A 24,979-nucleotide genomic window follows, 5' to 3' on the forward strand; every position below is an offset into this window, starting at 1 on the left:
ACTAGGCTAATGGCCCTAGAGCCCTTACAAGCCTAGCCAAGTTCTACCCTTATTTCCATGATCAGCACCTATTACTCCTATCCAAGAGGGACACAGATGGAACCTCCAGGGTGAAATTACAGTTACCCATCCAATCGTCCAGATTGTATTTGAAGAGGGCCAATAAGATGCTCTGTTTGACATGAAGTGGGAGTCTGTTCCAAAGGTGTGGTAACCTCTGAGAGACAAATCTGTACCTCTATCAGGTTCTATTAATGTCACATACCAGGTTAAGGTCTTTAGAGCAAGTAACCTGTGTACCATATGACTTGTGGATATGCAGCATTTCCAGTAAAGCAGGGTCAGAGATTGCCTCTGAGAAGTCTATATGAAACAGAATAAAATGACGGTGATTTCAGATGATCCACATAGGACAGATACTGAAGACATTGAATTTTCCTCATGAGGAACCTTTGTGGTCTCTCCAATTGCTTAAAGTGCTTGGAAAGGTATATACCAAAAGGGACATTGTACTCAATTATTGGCCTGATGAAGGAAGAGTACAGAGAGGTTTATAACTACTTTTTTTCCTGGAGGCAATGCTCTTACTTATGAGATGAGTAGTATAGAATGCCCTTCTTACCACTGTGGAGACATGGTGATCAAAGGTAAGGTTGCTGTCAACCTGTGTGTCCAGGTTTTTCACCACTGAGTGTGTACTTAGGGTGCTGCTATTGATGTGATAGTTTGCAGGAACATTGCTCTTACTAAAAGGGATGATAATACAATTTTTTGCATTCAGTTTAAGGCCATGACTTTGGCACCAATCATTTGTTTGTGTAAGACCCTTTTGTAGGATGTTTACATCATTTGGAGATTCTATGACCACTCCCAGTTTGCAGTCATCAGCAAACTTTGTCAGCCATAGACTTTTATTTTTTGTTTGTACTTTGGAGAAATAGATTCCAAACAGTAGAGGTCCCAGGACTGATCTCTTTGGAACACCACTGGTTACAGGTATGCCGATGGAGGTGGCTTCCCCTACTTTTACTATATTGGTTCTATCACTGAGCCAGTTAGCGACCCACCTAACGACATAAGGGTTGATACCTAGCTGAGTGAGTTTGTCAATGATGCCTAAGTGAGGAATAGTGTCAAAAGCCTTGGCTAAGTCTAGGTAGGCTGTATGCATAGATTTCCCCTCGTCCAGGGCCTTGGTGACTGTCTCGAAGAAGTCCACTAGGTTTAACAGGCATGATCTCCTTTTGATAAATCTAAACTGAGTAGGGGCAAGTGTTTGGAGATTACCTATATCTTTGTTGATAAGATGCATGAAGATTCACTCCATGGCCTTGCAGATAAGGCTAGTCAGGCTAATAGGGCTATAGTTCCTGTTGGCAGTGGAAGCATAAACCAACATCTTTTCTGAAGCCACTGCATGCTTGGGTCTTGATGGGACTAACTGAAGACTTAATAGAAAACATCTTAGTCCTGTAGTATGATGATCTAGCCTCTTCCAAGCCTTTATTCTCATTTCTAAGATGAAATACATAATAATCAGGGTATAAGGTTGTTGTTTGTTTTTTTGGCTTTTCCCGGTTAGGGGTCACCACAGTGGAACTCCGGTCCGCTAATGATTGGCAGTAGATTTTTATGATTCTGAGTTGCCAGCCCGACGCCCAACCTTCAGCAAAGGCACGTCCATTCACACATGTCTTTCGGAGGCCACTCGACCGCACTCCAGCCAAGAATCAAACAGGAGAATCTCTTGCTGTGAGGCAGCAACTCTACCGCTGTACCACCACTCAGGGTATAAGGTAAGACCTTAAAATCAACAGGAAAGAAAAGAAAAAAAATAATGGGAAGCAGAAGCTAAGATTGGGTGGAGCCTTCACACTTATCAATGGTACCAGAACTTGTCAGAGATTTGGGATGCATGGCTAGGCTTACAAGGCCTAGTACACAGCTATGAACCTTTGCCTGGAGACATTATATCCCTGTAGCCCTAGGGCACTGAAAGTGACCAGGAAAGATGCAAATAATCCTTTCCCCAAAGTGTAGTGCTGATTAGCTCTGCACCCCTCATATGTCTTTGGATTTTAAGTAAACAAATGGATAAAAAATGGACATCTGAGGACTAATGAAACAAATGAAACAAACGGTAATCCGAAGCACAACTCTAAACACCATTCAGTACGATAAAGAAATAAAAAAACTATTTTTTTATTGTATTTTACTTTTCATGCTTCATCAGACCATCTGCAAAATAACATAAAACTAAAAATAACATATATCATCTAGGTACTTACATAAAACACTCAACTTTCAAAATGTAACCATCCAATGTTAGGCTAGCTATGTGTAAGCACGTACAATGCATTTAATCACTTATACTAGTAAAATAGTTTAAAGGCATAGTACATCATTAGAGTATTATGTTCTTGTTTTGTAGATGGTCTGATGAAGCCACATTAGTGGTGAAAGCGTGCTTTGGATTACCATTTGTTTCATTTGTTTTGCTGTGTGCTTTTTACAACGGTTTTCATTTACCTACTGGGGAATACTTTACTTTGTTTTATAAAGTAAATAATGCTTTCTCTAGTGATGCATTTCCACAATGTTTTTGGATGTTGCCTTGATACCAAAGTGCTCTTAGTTGCTTTGATTGTTACAGGAGTTTGGTTCTCCAGCAAACTGTCAGAGGGTTAGTTATGTGAATGAAAGTCAGCAGAGTAGATGTTTTCCTTATATTAGGGCATCAGACAGACAAACCCTGCAGGTGACAAAGTTCAGTGATGCACTTAATATGCCTGTGTAGCCAAACATTTATTCAAATCTACAGTAACCGAGAAAAAAAACTTAATACTTACCTTGACTGAATCTTAAGACTGGGAACTTCCTCTCAACTGTCCAGAATTTCACAGAATGTCCTGACTTTTGCATCATATTTTTGATCTGTTCCTCATAAAACATGTGGTTTTCTGAGAAATCAGTGAGGAGTGAATTCAGTAAATAATGCCAGACGTTTAGGTTTCAGACCTCGTATCCTTCTGAAAACCATGGTAACACAAAATCTTTTATTCTAGCAACTTTCTAAGTTTATACGAGCAATATTTAAAATGTGTCCCTATTTTGTGGCATTTGTCCCCCATTATTTCTGGCTTGGTTCAGGCTTTTTGTGCAAGAGGTTCACAGGTTTGGACTTGTGGGATTTTAAGACTTGACCTTAACAGTCTGAAATGCAATACATTTTAAAGAAATATCAGTAGTAACAAGTGTGCAGCCAGTTTTACCAGCATAAAAGCTTTTCAGTAATTGTAATCTAGAAGTCTGAGTTTCACAGAAATCTCTGATCTGAATTGAGAAAGGATGATGAAAAACTTGATGTTTACTCATCTCTCCTAAAGTTTTTAGATGTTATATGGCGTATCTCTTTTTTATGTTTGAGTCAATTTATTTTTTCTTTCTTGGCTTTCTGCTCTGTAGAAATAAACATTTTACATAAGCTTGTATTACATGAGAAGCTATTCAATTTACTTCAGAGACAATCTGCTCCCATCTGTTTTGGCTTCTCACCTTTTCCATTGACAGCACACTTACCTGGTTGACTGCTGGATTAATTCTGCACATCGACTGTAATCTCTCCAGCTGACCGACATTGAAGTTAGACACACCAATAGCTTTCACAAGGCCTTCATCTACAAGCTTTTCCATTTCCTAAAGAAGAGAAATTATGCAATTATGCACTACAGCAAAGCTGATATGGTCCAGTTTCCCCATACACATCTTTTTTCCTTAGCCAGGATGATGATTACTTACCCTAATCTTAGATTCCTGTATCATCTTCCTGCCACCTCACTCTATCACGCAAACACTTAGGGCCTGATTCCATAAGACTCGCTCAGCGTGGACATGACCACTTACATGGACAGCAGGTATTTTGGAATCTGGATCCTGCTGTAAGCATGTTTATAGACAGGCCTTACACTAAGTCTTTTGGAATCAGGACAGACTTACACAGACAGCAGCTCTTTTGGAATCTGGCCCATTGTTTTCCATGGTTTCTCTTATCATACTACTCAGAAAGACCTAAATGTCCTCCTATTAGTGACCAGGTGATTAGAAAATGGACTTGGTAGTGAAGAGGGTATGAAACTGCCATACTGACCTTCATCAAACCTATCCAATATAATTTTAAATTGTGCTAAAAATTTTAAAAAGTTCTTATAGCAGCTTCTCTTTGACCGTAGATTTGCAGCTCTAGTATTGTTTCACTGTATTCAATTGCATGAAGCAATAAGAGTGCAGTTGTTGTTGTAGCTTTCGGCTTTTCCCAGTTAGGGGTCGCCACAGCGGAACTCCGGTCCGCTAATGATTGGCAGTAGATTTTTACATACCGAGTTGCCAGCTCTGACGCACAACCTTCAACAAAGGTACGCCCATTCACGCATGTCTCCCCACAGAAGACGCTTTACCTGAGAATCAAACAGGACAACATCTTACTGTGAGGCGACAATGCTACCGCAGCACCACCACCAAGCAATAAGAGTGCAGTGAAAATGTTTAAATCTTAATATTGTTTGACATCTGTAGGTTCATAAGTTATTAGTGGGCTAGCTGCCCTCGTGAGCTATTTTAAGCCTATCCAGTTTCGCTCAGTGGTGACAGTCAAATCTTGTACCTTGTAGTCTTTTGGAATCAGGGCAGATTTACACAGACAGCAGCTCTTTTGGAATCTGGCCCATAGTTTTCCATAGTTTCTGTCTTATCATACTCCTCTGAAAGACTTAAATGACCTTGTGAGGTAAACATCTTAACCATTATGTCAAGCAAGACTGGTCTAAAGACACTTTTCAGCTGAGAACCAGGACACAGCACAGGTCAGCATTTCTATTGAGCTACAATGATATACAAGTGAGTACACAATTCTATCTTAATAAACAAATCACAACACATCATTATGCTAAAAATGCAAGAGGCAAAATTGGCAGACATTACAGTCAGTAGTAACTTCCCATGTATTGGTTTGTGTGGTCACACTGTATTTACCATTACATGTAAAAGATAGCAGAAAATGGACAATCTCATCTGACTTTTTTGAGCAGGTGATCTGCCCAGTACATATCCTATGGGGCTTCTGAAGGCACCCTTGAAGTCACAGTTTCTATAGCAGTCGGTTCTGCCTATCCACCCCTATGAGAAATATTTGGTAATGTCTAGACTGAAGTGAATGCCTTCCTTCTCTTTCCTCTTTAAACTTATTCTGTCACACTGTCCCCTCACTACCTTGTCATCTCCTGTGTCCCGTGTCCTCACTTTACTTCTCATTTTCTTTCCTGCAAGAGGAGAAGTTGAACATCCTCCACTCCATCTTCACTTCTCTTTATCCCCAAGATACCAGTTACCATGGTATTACTTGACTATCTTGATAATGTGGATTTCTTTCCCTTTGCAAGTGTATTAGAAATGTAGTCAGCATACCAGCTATGATTTAACAAGAGATCTGTAGATCGTTAGCATAATATTTCTGTTCTTGAGTCCAACCCCACCAACCTGGGGATATATTCCAGCTCCTTACTGGCCCTGACTAGAGCCTTTATTTGTGTTTATGGTTCATTTTTGCAGTTATCATCATCTTGGCTGAATCTTTTCTTCAGTATTCTTGAAAACAGGTCACCAAGTTGCTGGGCCTTGTTGGAACTCTGAGTGAGGAACCTTGTGCTTCTCTGCATTAGAACTCAGTTGCCCTTTCTCCACCTAATCAGTCAGTTTCCTCTCAGTCGCCATCTTCCTTCACAGTGTTGAGCCTGAGATTAATACATCTGTCCACAGCACTGCAGAAGCTCTGCCACAAGGCTCAACTTCCAAACGTTTTCACTGAGAATTTTGTCATTAAACAACAGACTAATGTCACTACATCTGACAGTGATAACACAGGAGCACTGCTTCAAGGCCCAACTCCAAACAGTTTCACTGAGAATGTTGTCATTGTACAAGTTTTCTTTCATTTCCTGAATGCAGAAACCTGGCAGTCAGGCAGACTAACTAACTGGCACATATAGTATAATGTGTTTGTATTACATACACCAGCAATTGACATTACACACTTGTTAAAAGGACACAGACTCAGCATACATAAAGCTTAGCCAATTTAAATGAAATTGATACAAATAGAATGCATGACCAAGGTGTATTCATTGTTCTACACAGTCTTAGAACAAATATAAATGTAATAACACATGACACGTACTGTACCTGCAGTGTGAAGGGACATGAAGACTGAAACAATGGAAACACGTATGTAATGTTACTTGCTGGTGTATATAACACTATTTTGATAATGTGGTTAATCCCACGAATGTTTACTAAGTAATGGTTTTATATTGCGGTTATCAGGGTTGTGTTCTGTTATGATAACTTGACTATACAGCTTTATATATATATATATATATATATATATATATATATATATATATATATATATATATATATATATACATACATATATATATATATATATATTTTTATATATATATATATATATATATATATATATATATATATATATATATCTATGGGTTCACTTTATAATTTCAAAATACTTAAATACCGAAGTTCAGTATCAGTATTTCGAAATCATAAAGTCGAAAACTCAAAATTGCGAAAGTTCATATTCAAATTCGCGGTTATGGCTTATGGTATGTGCCGTGCGGTGTTGGGAGTGTATCGTGTATGGATGTAGGTGCAATTGAAGGTAAGTAAGTGTTTTGTAAGGGTTTTGTGTGGGAGTTCGAGTGTGTCTGAATGTGTGTAAGTGTTGGATGTGTTGATGTATGTATATGTGTGATGTTTGTGTGTGCGTGAGGGACTGAGAAATGTGTGGGTGTGCGTTTCCTTTTTGTGTCTGTTTGTGCGATCTCGGAATTAGTATATATAACTATGGGGTGTGTAAACTCCTTTAATATAGTGAGACACTTTCTAAAAAGCAACGGAGATCTTGCTTTCTCCGTTGCTTTCACACACAGCTCTGATGTACTGCATAAGCATATGCATACACAGTACATCAGAACTGCTGCAGAATACCAGACAGCTGTGGAAGGGCAGCACAGAGGCATTATACAATGCCATTATTTAAGAAAAGTAAGTATTTGTTTCTTAAATAATGTCATTGTATAATAGCAATAACCCACTTCTGGGTGTGGGTAATGCTGGATTTACCCACGGTTCTCTTTGCTTGGCCACTCGGGCTTCACCCTTGTGACCAAACCACACCAATCGTGGATAAATTTAGCATTACCCACACCCGGGTGTGGCTTATTGCTTAAATAATACATACATTTTCTACACCTACTTTTAAGTATATAAAAACTGATATTTTTGGGGGGCGTGGCCATAAAGAGCACTGAGTAGAAGCATTTCTCTTTAGCTCTGTCTCTTCAGATTTTCTATGACAGGAACTTTTTGAAATAACTATCCTAATTGTGGATTTTTTTTTTTTTATTTTTTATTCCTCTTGATATAAAGAAGGATAGTATTTTAAAGTTTTTTAGAATAATTTAATTTTTCCTGTCAAAATTTCTGTGATACTCTGATCTTCACCAGTTAAAAGATGAGCTTCTCTAAAACAGCACATCAGGATGCTACCTTAAAAAGGAAATACAGTCCCTGCTGACTAATGTACAAGAATTAGCCAGCAAAATTGACAGAATGGACTTGAAGCTGGATGATTTCAAGGAGAGATGTACACATCAAATGGATACTATCCATGAAGACCTAAAACAACAGAAAGAACAAATCTCAGGAATCCAAATAGCTCTTAATGATATGGACACCAGAATTCAGGAAAGTGAACATAATATTGAATTTAGTAAAACAAAACGTAAACCGAATAAACAAGTAAAAATAAGAAAAAAATCCGGTAATAAAACCAAACTTACTTTATTGCACAATAATCCAGTAAGCGCTTTCGTCTCTCAACACTGAGACTTCATCAGACTGAATTACAAACTGAATACATTCAACTTAAATACTTAAATCAACTTATCACATGGTTTAGCAGAGGTCAATGCCTTAACCCCATCCTTCTCAAATACGCAACAAAATCCTCTCAGCTGTTTAGCCCTGGAGGGTGGCAAGCATTAAGTCTAACCTGCCATGAATACTCAAGCCACCCAAGTTTTTTCTCCGCATTAAATAGTGTTTCATAACCAGTAATAGCTCCTAGCACAATAAATTTAAAATCACTAGGGCAATTTTCCATTTTGTAATGTTTTCCCATGGCATTATTTTCATTGTCAATCTCTACTGACCTTTTGTGCCCATGCATTCTTCTGTATAGTTTTCTACTGGTACATCCTACATAAAATGCCCCACATGGTCTGCAAATAATTAAATAAACCACATATTTTGATTTGCACGTATAAATGCTGCTAATATTAATTTTGAAATTGCTAACAACAATTTTGTTGATCCCTTCATAAATCATATCACAAAAATTACATGCATAACATCTTTGCATACTACCATTACTTGCATTTGTTTGTCTCGTGCCCAACTGATTTTGAAAAAAATTTTTAAAACTTTTTCCTCTTTTGTGCATGAACGTAGGACCATCTCCAACTGCTTTATAAACCTCTTCACTGCTTTTTAAAATTTTCCAATTAATAATTCATTTTATGGCTGCTGAATCAACACTATTGGAAATTTGCATAGCAGTCCTGTAATCTTTTTTGACATTAATTAACTTCATTAAACGTCATTAACTTCATTTAAATTCAACATTGGAAAGAAAACTGTCATTCTTCCTGAACTCACTTATCTCCTCAAATTTGTTACTAACCAATTTCTTGGAATAACCTCTGGCTACAAATTTACAACACACATTTTCACTTTCACTGTAAAAATCTGCATCATTAGTAGTTAATTGATGGATCCTCATCAATTGTCCCTTTACTATATTTTCTTTAGTATTCATAGAATGCATACTAGAAAAATGCAGGTATGCATTATTCTGCACATTCTTTTTGTTGATTTTGGTTGACAGCTTGCCTTTGTCTTTGAATATTGCTACATCTAGATATGAGATACTCATCTCATACCAGACTGACGTAAACTGTAAATATGTACTGACACTATTAATGTGTGTTATAAAAACTCTCAAGGAGTCTATTCCCCCTCTCGACACAATAAAAAGGTGATCAATAAAATGTTTGTAACAAATAATGTTGTCCATAAATTTATTAGCTAGAATGTGCATTCTTTCCCAGCCATTCATAAAAATATTGGCATAACTGGGTGCCATCGCTGCACCCATTGCCACTCCATTTTTTTGATGGTAGATACCTTCGTTGAACTTAAAAAAGTTATAACAAAGAATAACATCTAACATTTCCATTAGCAAGCTGATAGTGTTTTGGGAAAAAAGCTATGAGGCTAACAACTCTAACCTGACCACTTCCATCCCCTCTTCATTGGGAATTACTGTATATCTTCTTCTTCTTCTTTCAGCTTTTCCCAGTTAGGGGTTGCCACAGCAGATCACCTTGTCTGCTCATGATTGGCAGTGGAGTTTTACAGTGTCGAGTTACCAGCCCGGCACCTTACCTTCCACAGAAGGCGCACACACACACACAAACACATGCACTCACGTCTAGGGCCAATTTAGAGTGTCCAATCCATCTACAGCATGTCTTTGGGATGTGGGAGGAAACTGGAGCACCCGGAGGAAACCCACGCGACCACAGGGAGGACATACAGACTCCACACAGAAGGCACTCCAGCCAAGGATCGAACCGAAGAACCTCTTGCTGTGAGGTGGCAACACTAACCGCTGCACCACCGTGGCCACCCTGGGAATTACTGTATATAACGATCTTATATCTAAGGTGACCAGTAAATCTAAGTCCAAAACATTCACTTCCTTAATATTTTGAATAAAATCAAAAGTATCTCTAATATAAGAGTTACTTTTTCCTGCCACCATTTGTAAATGTTTGTCAACAAAAATGGAAATGGCCTCTGTTTTAGTGCCCTCAGTGGCAACAATGGGTATAAAAGATGGGTTATCCAAATCGTTGTGGACTTTTGGAAGCACAAAAATCCTACTAAATTTGGGGGACTTGTTGTTAGTATATTTCTTAATTTCTTCAGTTATTCTCCCTGTGTAGAACCATTCTTCAATCAGAGCATCAATAAAAGCATAAGACTTTTTTCTTTGTTAAAAGCATTTGACACATTTTTTGTCATAAAATATTCTGTCTAATACAACCAAAGAATTACCCTTGCCATCTTTCAAATAAGTATATTCTCATTATTAATTAAGTCATAAAACAACTTGCGTTCATTTGCAGTCATATTGTAGTATTTAAAAGAACTCTGATTGTCCAACAGTTCAATTATTTGTAGCTCAGACATTGTCATTGTAATAATGAATTTTTTTTAAGACAAAATACTCAATTGCTATCAAAGGTAGATGATCATGAAAACAGATCTCGCTACAATAATATAAGAATATTTGGATTACCTGATAATATAGAAGAGAATAACATAGAAAAGTGTTTAACATCGTGGTTGCCAGACATTTTGGAACTTCCTGAAGCACTTTCCTATGGTACTGAAAGGGCACACAGGTCCATGGTATCTTCTAAAAACAGCAAAACTAGTTCTACTAAATCTGTGATTGTTAAATTCCTTTCATCTAATGATAAGGAAATAGTACTAAAAACTGCCTGGGCAAAATCACCAATTAAGGTAAAAGACAATCTAGTATGCTCCAGTAATGATTACTCACCAGCAGTAATCTCCAAAAGGAAAGTTGTTTTGTCCTTAATAAAAGAACTTAAAAAAAAACAAATAAAATCTCACATATTATTGCCAGCAAGGTTAAAAATCATTCACCAGAATGCAACTAGAATTGTTGAGGATTTAGACACAGCTCTTTCTTTTGTTAAAACAAATAAACTTGTGGACAAACTTGAAGACATGGAATGGGCTACAGTAAGTCTAAAGAGGTTGCCAGAAAATGGAACGTGGAAAACTTTGAACAAAAGAAGATACTTAGAAAATAACTAACATCAAATGCATATCTTTTTATTTGCCTCCTTTCTACATGTAAGTGACCCAAAAAGTACGTGGAAATGAAACTGGATCAACAGGTAAGATCTGTGAACTTTTTTTTGTTCACAGATAATTTATTACTGCCTTCTATAGTGCTGTTGGTGATGGTATAGTTTTATATTTAGTTACTGCATGTCACATTAAATGATTAATAGCACTTTTTCTCATACTATAAGTAGTTAAATAAAACTGGTTGAATGCTGTATTTGTGATAAAGATTAGTAGTTTATTTTAACTGATTTTATTAATATTGGTTTATTTTCTCATAGTATATGTAGTTAAATAATGCTTGGTAGAATTTTGTGTTTATAACAATGATTACTTGTTGCTTTAACTATATCACTTAGCACTTACAGATCTGATGCCTCTTCTTTGCTTCATTACACAATTCGGTTTGTGAATAGGAAATGTAGCCCTTTGTAGAGAGATTGATGAGATGTTGACATGGTTATGTTATGTAGTGCTGATGTTGGTTGTCTTATTTTGGTGTTTAATATTACTAATAGTTTTCTTTCTTTGGTGTTTTAATGTGGTCCGTATGCTTCTGTGTAACACTTTGCCGGTTTATGGTTATGCTTATATAACATTACTTGAATGATAAATAGTGTTTTTTGTGGCATGATTTGATTAATTCTAAAAGCTTTGTTTTTCTTGTGGTTGCTTTGCCAAGCTTTAGATGTTGCTATGGCAACACTCAGTTTTGTGACAGCTTTGCTGTCATTTTTTCAGTCAACAGTAATACAGAAGGCTCGAGCCTTTAAATTAAAGCTAAATGAGTTTACATTCACACCTTCCTGCTGAAAATGTTAAAAGTTGTCTCCAGAGCTTGAGAATAACTCCACCAGATGCCTGTTGAGCAGAGGTGTCCATTTTCGCATCATCATGCTGTTTTTGAAGCTTAACTGTACTCTACACTATTCTGCCACTAGATGGCGATATTGGATCATTTAAGCATCCAGAAAGCATACAGCAGATGCTTACAAGTCCATGAAAGGCAAGACTTAAGAAATTTTGTTTCAAATGAAAAGGACAGTTATAAAATAGTTTGTAAACTTGCTTTTTTTCAATTAGAAATTTTATTGATTTTGCAATACATAAATATCACAGATAATTGCAGTTTAGCAATGAACAGTAATACAGAAGAGAACATATAACTATTAACTATATACAATATGTACAATAGTACTGCTTAAGACGAATATGACACCTGGGAGTAAACCGAATGTAAAATCTAGATGAAAGAGGATGAATACTATAACTGAACACAATGTATTGCCCTTGGTTTGAATTTTATAAAGGGAATAGAGGAGAAGACATAATATTTATCTTAAGCCACCCTACAGTCGGGGTAGGGAGAAATGGGGAAAAAAATGGAGTTAAACACGCCTATAGGGGAAGAATATATAGTAGTGATGTACTACCTTAGTTTATACGTACTTAGTTGTCAGTCAAGTGCTCAAATATGGTATTCCAAAATGTCAAGTAATAAGCACGCTTACGGGAGTTTGTTATTAGGAGTTTTTGTGAAGTAATGCATTTAATAGCCAAACATTTAAACCCTCTCCAGGACATCTTAGTACGATCTAGCCAATGTTTGGTAATGTAGAATTTGATTAATAGACAAAGTGTAATTAAGATATGCAATCTCAGTTTTGACATTTTAAGGTTAGTAACATGTAACAATGCCATCTCCCATGAGAGGGTTGATTTATGGTATCCCATCTTGTCAAGTCTTACTTTGAGAAAGCAACAAATACTGTGGGTGTACCTGCAAAACCATATTATATGTAGCATATCAGCCTGTGTGTAGGAGCAGCAGGGACATGCAGTAGACACACTCTGGTTAAATTTATTTAAATGGACTGGAGTAAAGTATAAGTTATTGGTAATCATAAATTGTGCATAAGTAAGCTTCTTAAATGGGGAAAACATAAGCGTGGATTTAATCGCTGCTAGCTTTTGTTCTACTAATAGATTCAACCCTTGTTGGTTCCAGTAGTCCGCATATACCATTTTATCCAGATATTGAAATGTGTTTATAAGAAAGGGACAGCATACTTTTCTTGCTAGCTAGTTTTTGTAGCAGCTTGGCAACCTGATTGAAGTCAGATTCATCAATGGTGTGGCCTTGAAGTAGAGATGTAATTCTTCCTCTTTCAGCTTTTTCCCGGTTAGGGGTCACCACAACGGATCACCTGTCCGTTCATGATTGGCAGTGGAGTTTTATGGTGTCAAGTTGCCAGCCCGGTGCCCAACCTTCCACAGAAGGCACACACATGCACGCACTCATGCCTAGGGCCAATTTAGAGTATCCATTCTTTTGGAAGTAGGAGGAAACCGGAGCACCCTGAGGAAACCCACGAGACCACAGGGAGGACATGCAGACTCCACAAAGAAGGCACCTCAGCCGAGGATTGAACCAGAGAACCTCTGGCTGTGATGTGGCAACGCTAACCGCTGCACCACCGTGGCCGCCCGAAGTAGAGATGTAATAATTTCCCTTATTTGCCTCAGAATTATGATGTATTTTTAGATAAGTTTAGGATACCACGTAATTCTGTTAGTGATGAGCTTCGATGCTTATGGATATCCCATAGCGTATATTCTTTTATTAGAGGGTAGCCAACCAGATACATCATGTTACAGCTTAACTTGATATTAGGACTGAGGTGAATGGGTTGAAATAGAAGGAGACCTTTTTCTAGTTTCAGGGATTTAAAAATGTCTTGGAAAGACTTGATTTTAATCTTTAGGATATGATGCAACTTCAGATTCTTGAGAGTTAATGGGCCTAAGAAGGGGAGAGCTTTGAGGTTAAAATTATTGTTCAGTGTGTTTATACTACATTTTTACCCTAAGGGGAGTCCATATTGTGTAGTTTGGGTGATAGTAATTAATCTATTAGCGTGCAGGATTCTGTAATAAAGTAGAAGGTCAGGCATACCCAGGCCTCCCCTAGCTTTTGGATAGGTAAGTCTTTGATATGACACTCTTACCGACTTTGGGTGCCATATGAACTTCGCAAATAGTTTGTGAATTTTAGTGAAAAATGCATTGGGAATGGAGGAGAGAGATGCATGAAAGTGATAGAGAAGTTTTGGGAGGATGTTCAGTTTAATGATAGATGTTTTAGATAGCATAGGAAGCTTCATCTGTTGCCCTCTAGACAAGTCTTGTGAAAGAGCTGCCCATACTTTAGTTAAATTGGACTGCAATGTGGAGGAAGACAAGTGGTCATAGTAGACCCCTAGATATTTGAAGGCATATACTATGTGGAAGGGTGAGTCTGGAAAGAGATTTTCGCTATGAGCTAAAGGATTGATTGGGGAAATAAAGGATTTGTTTTGGTTAATTTTATAGTCTGAGATAGATGCAAAGGTATTCAAGGTAGTCACTAATTTCTTGGTGTCTGACAACGGATGTTCAAAATATAGATTCAGGTCGTCAGCAAATGCGGTCAAGCTGATCCTGGTATGTAGTATTCTGGGAATTGAATGGTGCGTTTTCTGTAATATGGCTAGGAAGAAAGGTTCTAAATATAAGTTGAATAGAAGAGGGGAGAGAGGGCATCCTTGTCTGATGCCATTTGAAATTTTTATCAGTTTTGAGAATGGCTTATTGATATATAAGCAAGTATAAGAGCTATTGTATAAGATTTTGATAATATTAATGAACTCAGGGGGTATATCAAAGTAGGAGAGGACTGTAAATAGAAAGTTCCAGTTGACCCTATCAAATGCCTTACATGCATCTAGTATCATTGCATATCTCGGATTTTTATCCTTCTTGGTGAGGTTAATCATGGTTTCCATAGTTAGAGTATTGTCCCAGGTGTGCCTGTTGGACATGAAACCTGCTTGTTCCTAAGAGATTAGGGAAGGAATTACTTTTTTAAGCCTTTTGGCTAAAATAGATGATAGAATTTTAATGTCAATGTTCATTAAGGAAATTGGCCTGTAGTTATTAAGGTTGGACTTATCCAGGCTATTTTTATGGATTAGTATGGTCTTTGAGTTTGAGCGTCTTCTGTGTGGTGACATGCGTGAATGGGCATTCCTTCATTGAAGGTTGTGCATTAGGCCCGGCAAGCCAGCACGTAAAAATCTACTGCCAATCATTAGCGGACCGGAGTTCCGCTGTAGCGACCCCTAACCGGGAAAAGCCGATGGACACAAAAAAGTATGGTCTTTGAGTGGTTAATGTAAAGGTCTGATATACCGTTGATGGATATACAGTTGAATACCTTGAGTAGAATGGGAGTTAAATTAGTTTTAAAGGTTTTATAGAAATCTGGAGAGTATCTATCTGGGCCCGGAGCTTTCCCCTATTTTAAGGTTGCCAATGGCATTTAAAACTTCCAGTTGAGTCAGTAGGGCAGATAGGATTACTTTCTGGTCTTCATTTAGCTTTGGGAATGCGATATTGTTGAGATGGTATTTTATCTCTGTGATTGGGGTCTGGTGATCGTTACTAGCATATATATCTGAATATACTTGGTGAAATAGCTGAATAATTAGAGGGTCTGATTTATAAAGTGCATCTTGATGATAAATAAGGGCTATTCTGGGTGAATTCTGCTTATTTTCAATTGTCCTAGCTACTGCTTTGGAAGGGGTTTGTAACCATTCCGAGTATTTTGATACAAGTCTTAGTTCTTGTAGGGAGTAACTGGATTGGTGTAGTTCAAATAGTTCCCTTGGCTTATCTAGAATATCATTTTCTATTGCTAGGGTGTAGTTCACTTGAAACTCCTCTAGTGTTCTAATCTCAGATATTAGGCGGTTCTCTTTTTCTTTCCCCTTTTTTTAAGGTATGTGGATTTTTGGATAAAAATTCCTCTAAGTACAGATTTACATGCCACCATTGGACGTCATAAGGGATACCTGTATCATGAGAATCAGTGTTAAACTCCGCCAGAACATTAGCTATCTCCTCAGTAACTGTTGAGATATGTAAAACATTGTTATTGAGAGACCAGTTAAAACCTTTATTCAATAAAGATGTGTTACGTGCAAAGTTTATCCTTAAAGCAATCTTTGAATGGTCTGAGAAAAATCTGGGTTTGGTTAAATAATTTATTTGCCAATTTGTTAGTATGTCTGATATTAGAAGGAAATCTATGGGTGACCAAGAATTATGGCATCTAGAGAAATATGCGTAGTCATTATTGTTTCTAGTGTCATTACCAAAATATATAGGGTCAACCAATCCAAAGTCAGAGATCAACTCCATTAAAGCAAGGGAGGCTTGTGTGTTATATGATTTAGATTTGCTCGAATGGTCAATGACTGCATTCCAATCCCCCCCAGGATAAAAAAAAATGGTTAGGAAAGTCAAGTAAAATGTTATAGATTTTCGAAATGAATACATGTTGTCCTAAGCATGGACCATATAGGTTTAGGAACAATACTGGTTTAGTAAGCAGTGGGGTTATGCATGTGAAAAAACACCATCTACCCTCCTGATCTGAACCCTTGTCTAGAATGGAAGGTTGAAATGAGTTTTTAATAACAATTGCTACCCCTTTGAGTTACCGCTATTTCCTGCTGAAATAATGTCTTATCCACTTTCTGTTCTTTTCCAATCTTCAGCTAACATATGCGATTCCTAAATATAACAGATATCTGCTTCTGCGTTTACCAATAGGTGCATTAGAAGAATCCTTTTATTTTTGTCCTGGAGTCCTCTAACATTCCAGAAAATTATCTGCCATAGCTTATCAATATTTACTGTGACCTTTGGTTAAGTTAGGTTGTTTATGAGATGACCAATGAACAGGGATCTATTATGTGGCTCATGATTAAATCGTGAATTAGTATGTGTGTAACAGCTATTGAAAATGTAGCACTAAACTCTCTCAAATCTAGCCTTGTGCCTACCCACTTACCCGCTATATTTGAGAGAAAGAAAAAGAAATGATAGACAAGTAAACATGTCTTTGTAACAATTCCGTAGTTAGGAGACATACAATAACTATATTTACAAAATATGTACAACATTAATTCAATTCCAAACATTGTCATTAGGAGCCCTTCTTAGCGAATCCCACTAGCTCTTAGCTAAAGGTACTGCCAGTTGTTGTTGTATCTTTCGGCTTTTCCCGATTATGGGTCGCCACAGCGGTCCACTAATGATTGGCAGTAGATTTTTACGTGCCGAGTTGCCAGCTCTGACGCACAACCTTCAACGAAGGTACGCCCATTCACACATGACTCCACGCAGAAGACACTCTAGCTGAGAATTGAACCAGACAGCAACTTACTGTGAGGCGACAACGCTACCGCAGCACCACCACTGTTAAAGGTACTGCCAGTAATGGTAGATAACCTGTTACTTAAGTATCAAATCAGCTAAAGTTGTAGGGCAGTTTATACAATAAGGTGATTTGTAAACTTGTTTTTACCTTATGTAAACTGTGCAAAGTAACTTTCTTTTAAAAGTTAATTTTTTAAAAGCACATTCAATTCATTCTGTCTCTAATCCCTGAACATAAGTAATTTAGTTGGAAATACTGCATGTATTCAAATCACAATATTTTCTATTCTGTCATCTATAGGCTGGATTAATGTTTTAATGCATGGTTGGTTTTCAAGAAATGTAATTCTTTATAAACGAAGTAAAAACAACCCTGAATGTTACATAAGCAACTAGAAATATGATAGTTCCTATAAGACAATGATAATTTACATTCTTTTTTTTTTTGCAATAAGACTACTAATAGTAGATATTCTGTAATAGTTTAGTGAGGCATGGTCCTTTGGGCTACATCTTAATTATACCATCTGGTTATAGATATTTGATTTATCAGCACTCATATTATCATTTACTTGTAACACAGCTAGCCAGAAGTGCAATAGGTTTTGATATCTGAATACATATCCTTCACATATATTACAGAATAATCAGTTTTCATTTAGTCTACAGGAAATCTGTATAGGATAATACACTATTTATCAAATCCAAATAAAACTACTCTGACATGTACAAAATTTTACATGATAAAAACTGTATTTTTCAACTTACAGATGATAATAACTTTCTTGGAAGAAAGAGAAACCTGTTATGTGTATGTAAGGTAAATGGGATATATTATAGTTTAATGACAGTACTAAAATATAGCAAAGAGAAAGGCTGGCTATTTATATTATTACCTGTAAGTTAGTTATGATAGCTTTACTTTGTAAATCCCTTTTTGTTTTTTGGAACAGCAAGCCTGTCATTTATTTGACTTTAAATAGATTTTTAGTTTTTAAATTTGTTAATACAGCATTGTGAGTTATATTCTAGTTTATTTGGACAAGTTCCGAGCACAGACTAATTTTATAAATAATATTTATGTATAAATAGTTAGCAAGTCTTCTGATAATGAGAATAAACCATTACAGTTGGTAAGAACATTTTAACTTATAGATTACATTCTTAAACTATACATGGACACTCCTAATTTCAGCAGATGAATATTATAACCTCAGACAAAGTATTGCCTAAACTACTACTGGTTTTTAAAGCTTGTATCTGAATGGTTGAAATTATCTTGTCATACAATAGTTACACTCCCCATCAATAAAATAGTAGTCATGAATCATTAAATCTCTCATCGATATAGCTAAAGGAAGTAATCTTATTGCAAGGAATGAATTTCATACAATTACTTAACACATGAGCTAATATACACAAGTTTTTTTTGTGTTGTACAGACTTCAGATTTGTAGGTACTGAATTCTAATTTGTATTATTTTTGGCTACATGATGTGTTATGTATACAATATAAATATAAACAGAACCATTCTTTTTGCAGTATTATAACCAGGTACACACAGTTGATTATTATTTTATTAGTAGTTGCACTGATGTTTGCTAATATGTTAACATTTACAAAGTGTTAGATATGGTTGTAAAGATTTGTTAGTTATATATCTTACAAAGTGATTTTTTATACAATTACTCTATATATTATTAATATGAATAAGAACTTAAATTTGTTTAATCAGAGTAGATATTTCTCAGACAGATGCTGATTAGGTGTTGCTACTGAACAGAGGGTTGAGTGACCATATGTCACTCAAACTGGGAGTATTATACTCCAGATGGGTTAAGGGTGATTATGAAGTTATCAATTTAAGTTATAATAGTTTACTATTAATTTTCCTGGCATTTTCCACAATTCTTATAAGAGTAATTCTCAAATGACTACTTTTTGATGTTTCCACATTACTTTAACAGTAATGTATCAATAGGTATTCCATTTATTTACATTAATAAACTATGGTTTTGCTCAAAATATTTATCTTTCAAAACCATACTATTGAATGACTTCATTAAAGTGTATTTCAATTAACATTAATGGATTAAATAATCCAAATAAGAGGGGATGTTTCTTTAAATATCTCAAACTGCATAAAGTTCAATTAATATTTTTACAAGAAACCCATCTGAAAACAGAGGATGCACTTAGATTAGATACTATATCATATTCAGTGTTAGCTAGCTCAGAACATTCTCAAAAGAAAAGAGAAGTAGCTATCTTATGGAACAACTAATTACCTAAACCAAAAAATAATACATATAACGATAATAAAGGAATGTTTTGTCTAATTACTATTCAGTTTAATAACAAAATATACACCTTAGTAAATCTATACTGGATTCCAGGAATAGGCACTCATACGGTAAAACAACATTTGATCATATAGTACAACTTTCTAAGGGACATATACTATTAGTTGGTGATTTTAATTGTATTTTAGACAATAAAGAGTCAACATCACATAACAAAAGAAGAATTACAGCTTTAGCCAAACTGTTGAAAGATTTTTTGGAAACTTATTTCTTGAAAGATATACATACCTTTGCTGATTCTGATTCCTTAGCTTATACTTTTTTTCAAATAGACATAATACACATTCAAAGACAGAACTTTGTTTTCTAATGATTAAATAGATTCTTTAATTAATACTAAGTTGACTACATGTCCATTATCTGATCACAATTCAATAATTTTTGAATTTTTAGTTACCCCAATCCATAATGTTCAAATAAGTAGAATAACTGCCAATATAACTAAATTGAAATATTTTAAAGATTTTATAACATCAGAAATCCAGAATTTTATTCAACAAAACAATATAAATAATATTTCTTAGATCTTTGTATGGGATGCCTTAAAAGCCTACCTCTATGGCAGAATTATAAATTGGTATAACAAAAAAAGGAAAGGTTGGGATGAGCAGTTAATAGAAATACAAAATAAGATAGATTCTTTGAAACTTATCCAAGAAAAAGATACTAATAAAAATTATATTAAAAAAGAAATAAACTCCTTGAATACTAAATATATGGAAATACTGAATCATAAAACAATGATTATTTTAGAAAATTTTAAAGTCTTAAAATTCTCCACCAGTCCTAGATCACTGAATTTATTGGCTAATAAAACTAAAAGAATTAACACATTCAATCATAAAAATGAAATATTCTCCCCTAAAAAGAAAAAGACAGTCTCAGGTACACAGAATATCTTAACTGAATTTAGGGAATTTTATACAAACATTAACCAGCAGTCTAAGATAATATATTCTAATCAATAAATCAAATCTTTTATTAACAAATATACAAAAAAAAAAAGATTATCTAGTGAACAAGTTACTATTATTGACAGACCCATCTCCTTCAAAATGTCCAATCCCAGATTACTAAATTAAAATAAAATAAAGCACCGGGAAATGATTGTATCATCCCAGAGGTTTATACATTATTACCAGCTGGTGCCTTAAAACTGCTTTATAAAGTTTACAATACTTCACAATAATGACAATCTAATACCTCAATCATGGAAATATACTTTTATCTCCCCAAACTACAAAACTGATAAGGACCCTGTTAAATGTTCATCTTATAGGCCTATTTCCTTATTAAACATTGATTACAAAATATTTATGTCAATTTATGCAGACAGACTTAATTTTTTTTGCCCACGTTAGTCAATGAAGATCAAACAGGATTTATAGTAAACAGAAATTCTTATGACAATATCAAAAGAATTCTGTCCCTAATTGAATCAGTTAAATACTTAAAAAACAGCTTAACATTAATCAGTCTTGACATAAACTGTGCTTTCGATGAAGTTACTTGGGACCATCTGTTTTTACTTTTGGAGGAACTAAACTTCTCTAAGAGTTTCATAAATCTAATTACAAGTTTATATCAAGGAAGCCAAGCATACATTAAAATAGGTACAAAAATATCCCAAAATATACCAGTAATTAAAGGAACAAAGCAAGGGTGTCCTTTATCTTCTTTACAATTTACACTGATTATGGAACCTTGGGCTAATTTGATAAGATATGATGAGAACATTGAAGGTTATAGCTTGAGTTCTAATGATTTTTCCAAATTACAAATGTTTGTGGATGACATACTCATTACTCTAGGAAGCAATAATGCATCTATTCATGCTCTTTTGAAAGATGCTGAATATTTTTTTTTTAAAGTCAGGTTTAACCTTTAATAACAACAAAACCAAAATCTTGACAATTTTCACAGATAATGTTTTACTCTCAAAATCTTTAGTTTTGTTTAACACTCCTGTTCCTAACTGTATTACAGAAACTAATCATCCTCTGCTCTGGTCCATTTTATCAGTAGTCAGGAAAATGGTTACAAGAAACTGGAAGTCTAAATCTTCTCCTTCAGTAAATGAATTCAAAAATCTACTTTTTGAAGTATGTAATTTAGAGATATTGACCAAAAGAGCAAGATCCTCTAGGAATACTGTTGTAAATAATATGTGGAAGAACATTTATGATTTGTTAGATAAATAATTTAATAGTAATGTATCTATATTTATAACAATTTTAATTTGCTAAAATGTATTTGTGGAAAGTGCCATTGTATATAGTTTAAATGTTTTTTTTTCTTCATTGGCATTATTAAGCATATTCAAAAATGTACATATCTCACAATAATGTTTGTTTTATCTATTGCAATTCAGTAAAGCTGTTTTTAAAAAAAGCTGACATCTTTAACATTGTTAAAATATTTATGATTTTTTGTTACTGAGGATCACTTGTCTGTGATGAATAAAGGCTTGTTGCACTTCCTGGCTTTCATGAAGTTTTAAGACCACTAGTTTCTTTGTTTTTTATTTTTTCCTCAACACTCATGGTGGTGAGGTTGGAACTATAAAGATTCATGTGCTTGTTCATTGTTTATGTTACTGCTTTCATATTTCCCAGCATTTCCACTTACAACATATCAATACCAAAATTCAGTTCATCAGAGTTTCTTGTTACTTTTCTGAAATTCAACAATGAAAAAGAAATATATATTACTGTTTTTCACATCCCTCCTGGAGACAATGCAGGTATACTGGAAGATATCCTACACTGGATATCCATAAAAATTCCACAAGAAAAAATACTACTAGGTCATGTGAATGGCAGTTGGTTAGACACAAGTTCTAACTTCCCTATATCTGGTATGAACTTATTTGGTTTCACACAACTAATTAATAGCTCCACAGATTATAGCAAGATATTAAATTCCCTGTTAGACAGGATCCCAGTATCAGACCCTAGCCAATCCACTACCACAGGTATAATGTTGGACTGTCTCAATGATCATTTCCCAGTCTATACAATAAGCCATCTCACACATCCACTTAAACAGCATGTGTATAAAACAACATGCAACATTTTCAGTTTTAACTCAGAAATGTTCATTACTACCCTGTTAACTGGAACATCCTAAAAACCCTCCCCTTACATGACACTGTAAATGAATTCAATACAACTTTCATGAATATCCTAAATGGACTTATTCCTCATAGAAGGAAGAGGCTGAAAACAAATAATGCAATCTGGCTATACAAAAGGAGTAGAATGCTAATGCAGGATAGAGAAAAATAATTGCAAAAATATAAACCACAACAGTATCTTGAAAACTTCAGGATGCTTCACAATTGTACTAAAAATCAAATAAACAAAGACAAAAAACTATAATATAATAATTTTCAGAATGTAGTAAATACAAACCTGAACAATTTTGGACAGCCGTTAAAGGAATTTGGCATCCCAGTCAAAAATTCAACATTAACTCCTTCCAAATAACTCATCACTTGAAACTGCAATACAGTTCAACTGTGGTTTCATAGATAGTACAGCATCTGTAACCAAGGATACCAAAACATCTAATCCTAACCCTGCTCAACAGCCACTAAACAACACATCCACTTTCACCTTCAAACCTGTGCCCACACCCTATGTATAACTACTCTTTAACAAACTCAAGCCATGCTATACGTCTGCTGATGACCTTCCAAGTGAGTACCTTAAAACAGCAGTCAATAGCATTGCCTATCCTGTCTCAGTCTTCATAACTAGGTCAATCCAGGAATCTCATATTTCTTCTCTCTGGGAAAAGGTCACACATTATCCATCTGCACAAAAGGAGGACATTCAACACACATTACTAACTTTAGACCTATAGTAATATTATATACCTTCTGCAAAATACTTAAAAAATGTATTCAAAAACAATTGCTAAACTATCTCATGCAGGAAGAACTCATATCCCCCACATAACATGGCTTCCATCCTTCCCATACTACTAATACTGCACTTATAACCTATAAAGACACGATCATTAAAGCTATAGCTAATGGCAAACTAGTCTCCTTATTTTTAGACTTGTCTAAAGCCTTCAGCACAGTTTGTCACAGCAAACTTCTACTTCAAAAGTACTCATTAGATCTCTCTCAGCCAACCGTTCTATAGTACAAAAGCTACCTATCCAATAGGTATTAGATAGTAAAATGGCACTCCACCCTCTCTCCATACCTCTGTCACCACCATTGTACCACAAGCCTCTATCCTTGGTCCCCTCTCTTTAACATTTTCACCAACACTTTCCACACAGCAGGCCTCTCTAATACAGTATACAGGTGACTCCACACTGATTTGTACATCTGGCAACATGGCAAACCTGTAAATAATTACTCGGGAAGTTTTAACAGGCACTGAAACTCACAACTCACGCTCAAACCTAAACAAACAAACTACTACTTGTTTCCCCAAATCCCTCTCTCGTGAAAAAAAAATTAAAATCCTCTCTCTTGGTAATGCAACCATTGAAGTGACTTGTCATAGCAAATTATTACGGATGATAGCGGATGATAATCTGAAATTCAACCTGCATATACAAAATTGCATAAGAAAAAAGTCATAAAAAATTAGTGATGCTCTATAGAACCAAAAACTAAAACTACACTTGCCACTACTTATCTCCTTCCCACACTTCTTTATGTACTCCCATCCTTACTAACCTTCAGGCATCACAAAAATTAAAACTTCAACAATGCTATAACAAAGTTGCTAAATTTGTAGCAAATACCCCATTCAGAACCCAACACTGTTCAGTACTAAAAAGCCTAAACTGGTTAGAACAGTCTCATCAACTAACATATGTACACAGTTTCTTACCACCTATAAAACTGTCCAGCATCAAATAACATTCTGCACAGCTATGACTCCAGTCGGTCATTATGATCCAATGACAAAAACTCCTGTCTACAAACCTGTCAAATCTACAGGGCGTTGTCTGTACTCATGCCATGTTGTTAAGGCCTGCAACTCCTTATCTGTACCCATCAGATCAATACCTTCCCTCCCATGCTTCAAAACTATTCTGAAAGACTTCCTAGCCAGAAGCTGGCTCAGTTCTTGCTCAATGCCAGGATAAACTATATCCCTAAATGTGAACAAATACCTATTCATACCTTACATCTCTATACTTTCCCTTCTTCACTCACTTCCTTACTTCTATCAGTTTTTCTCCACTAGCTTTCTGTCCAAACATACCATAAACTAGCTTTTCTCTGACTTCATAC

The 24,979-nt window shown here is 35.5% G+C and overlaps 1 protein-coding gene across 1 annotated transcript in view; it reads right to left on the reverse strand.

Annotated features, from left to right (window-relative positions):
* The window catches only part of LOC122811307 (aldo-keto reductase family 1 member B1-like), a 356,222-nt gene that overhangs the window by 124,032 nt on the left and 207,211 nt on the right, over positions 1-24,979 (reverse strand). Inside the window, exon 6 of the mRNA XM_044083068.1 lies at positions 3,580-3,696. Coding sequence (XP_043939003.1) covers positions 3,580-3,696 — 117 coding nt within the window. The remainder of the gene's footprint in view (positions 1-3,579; positions 3,697-24,979) is intronic.

This window comes from Protopterus annectens, chromosome 9.part0, assembly GCF_019279795.1.
Source record: "Protopterus annectens isolate FY-2018-M chromosome 9.part0, PAN1.0, whole genome shotgun sequence".
Lineage (NCBI taxonomy): Eukaryota > Metazoa > Chordata > Ceratodontiformes > Protopteridae > Protopterus > Protopterus annectens.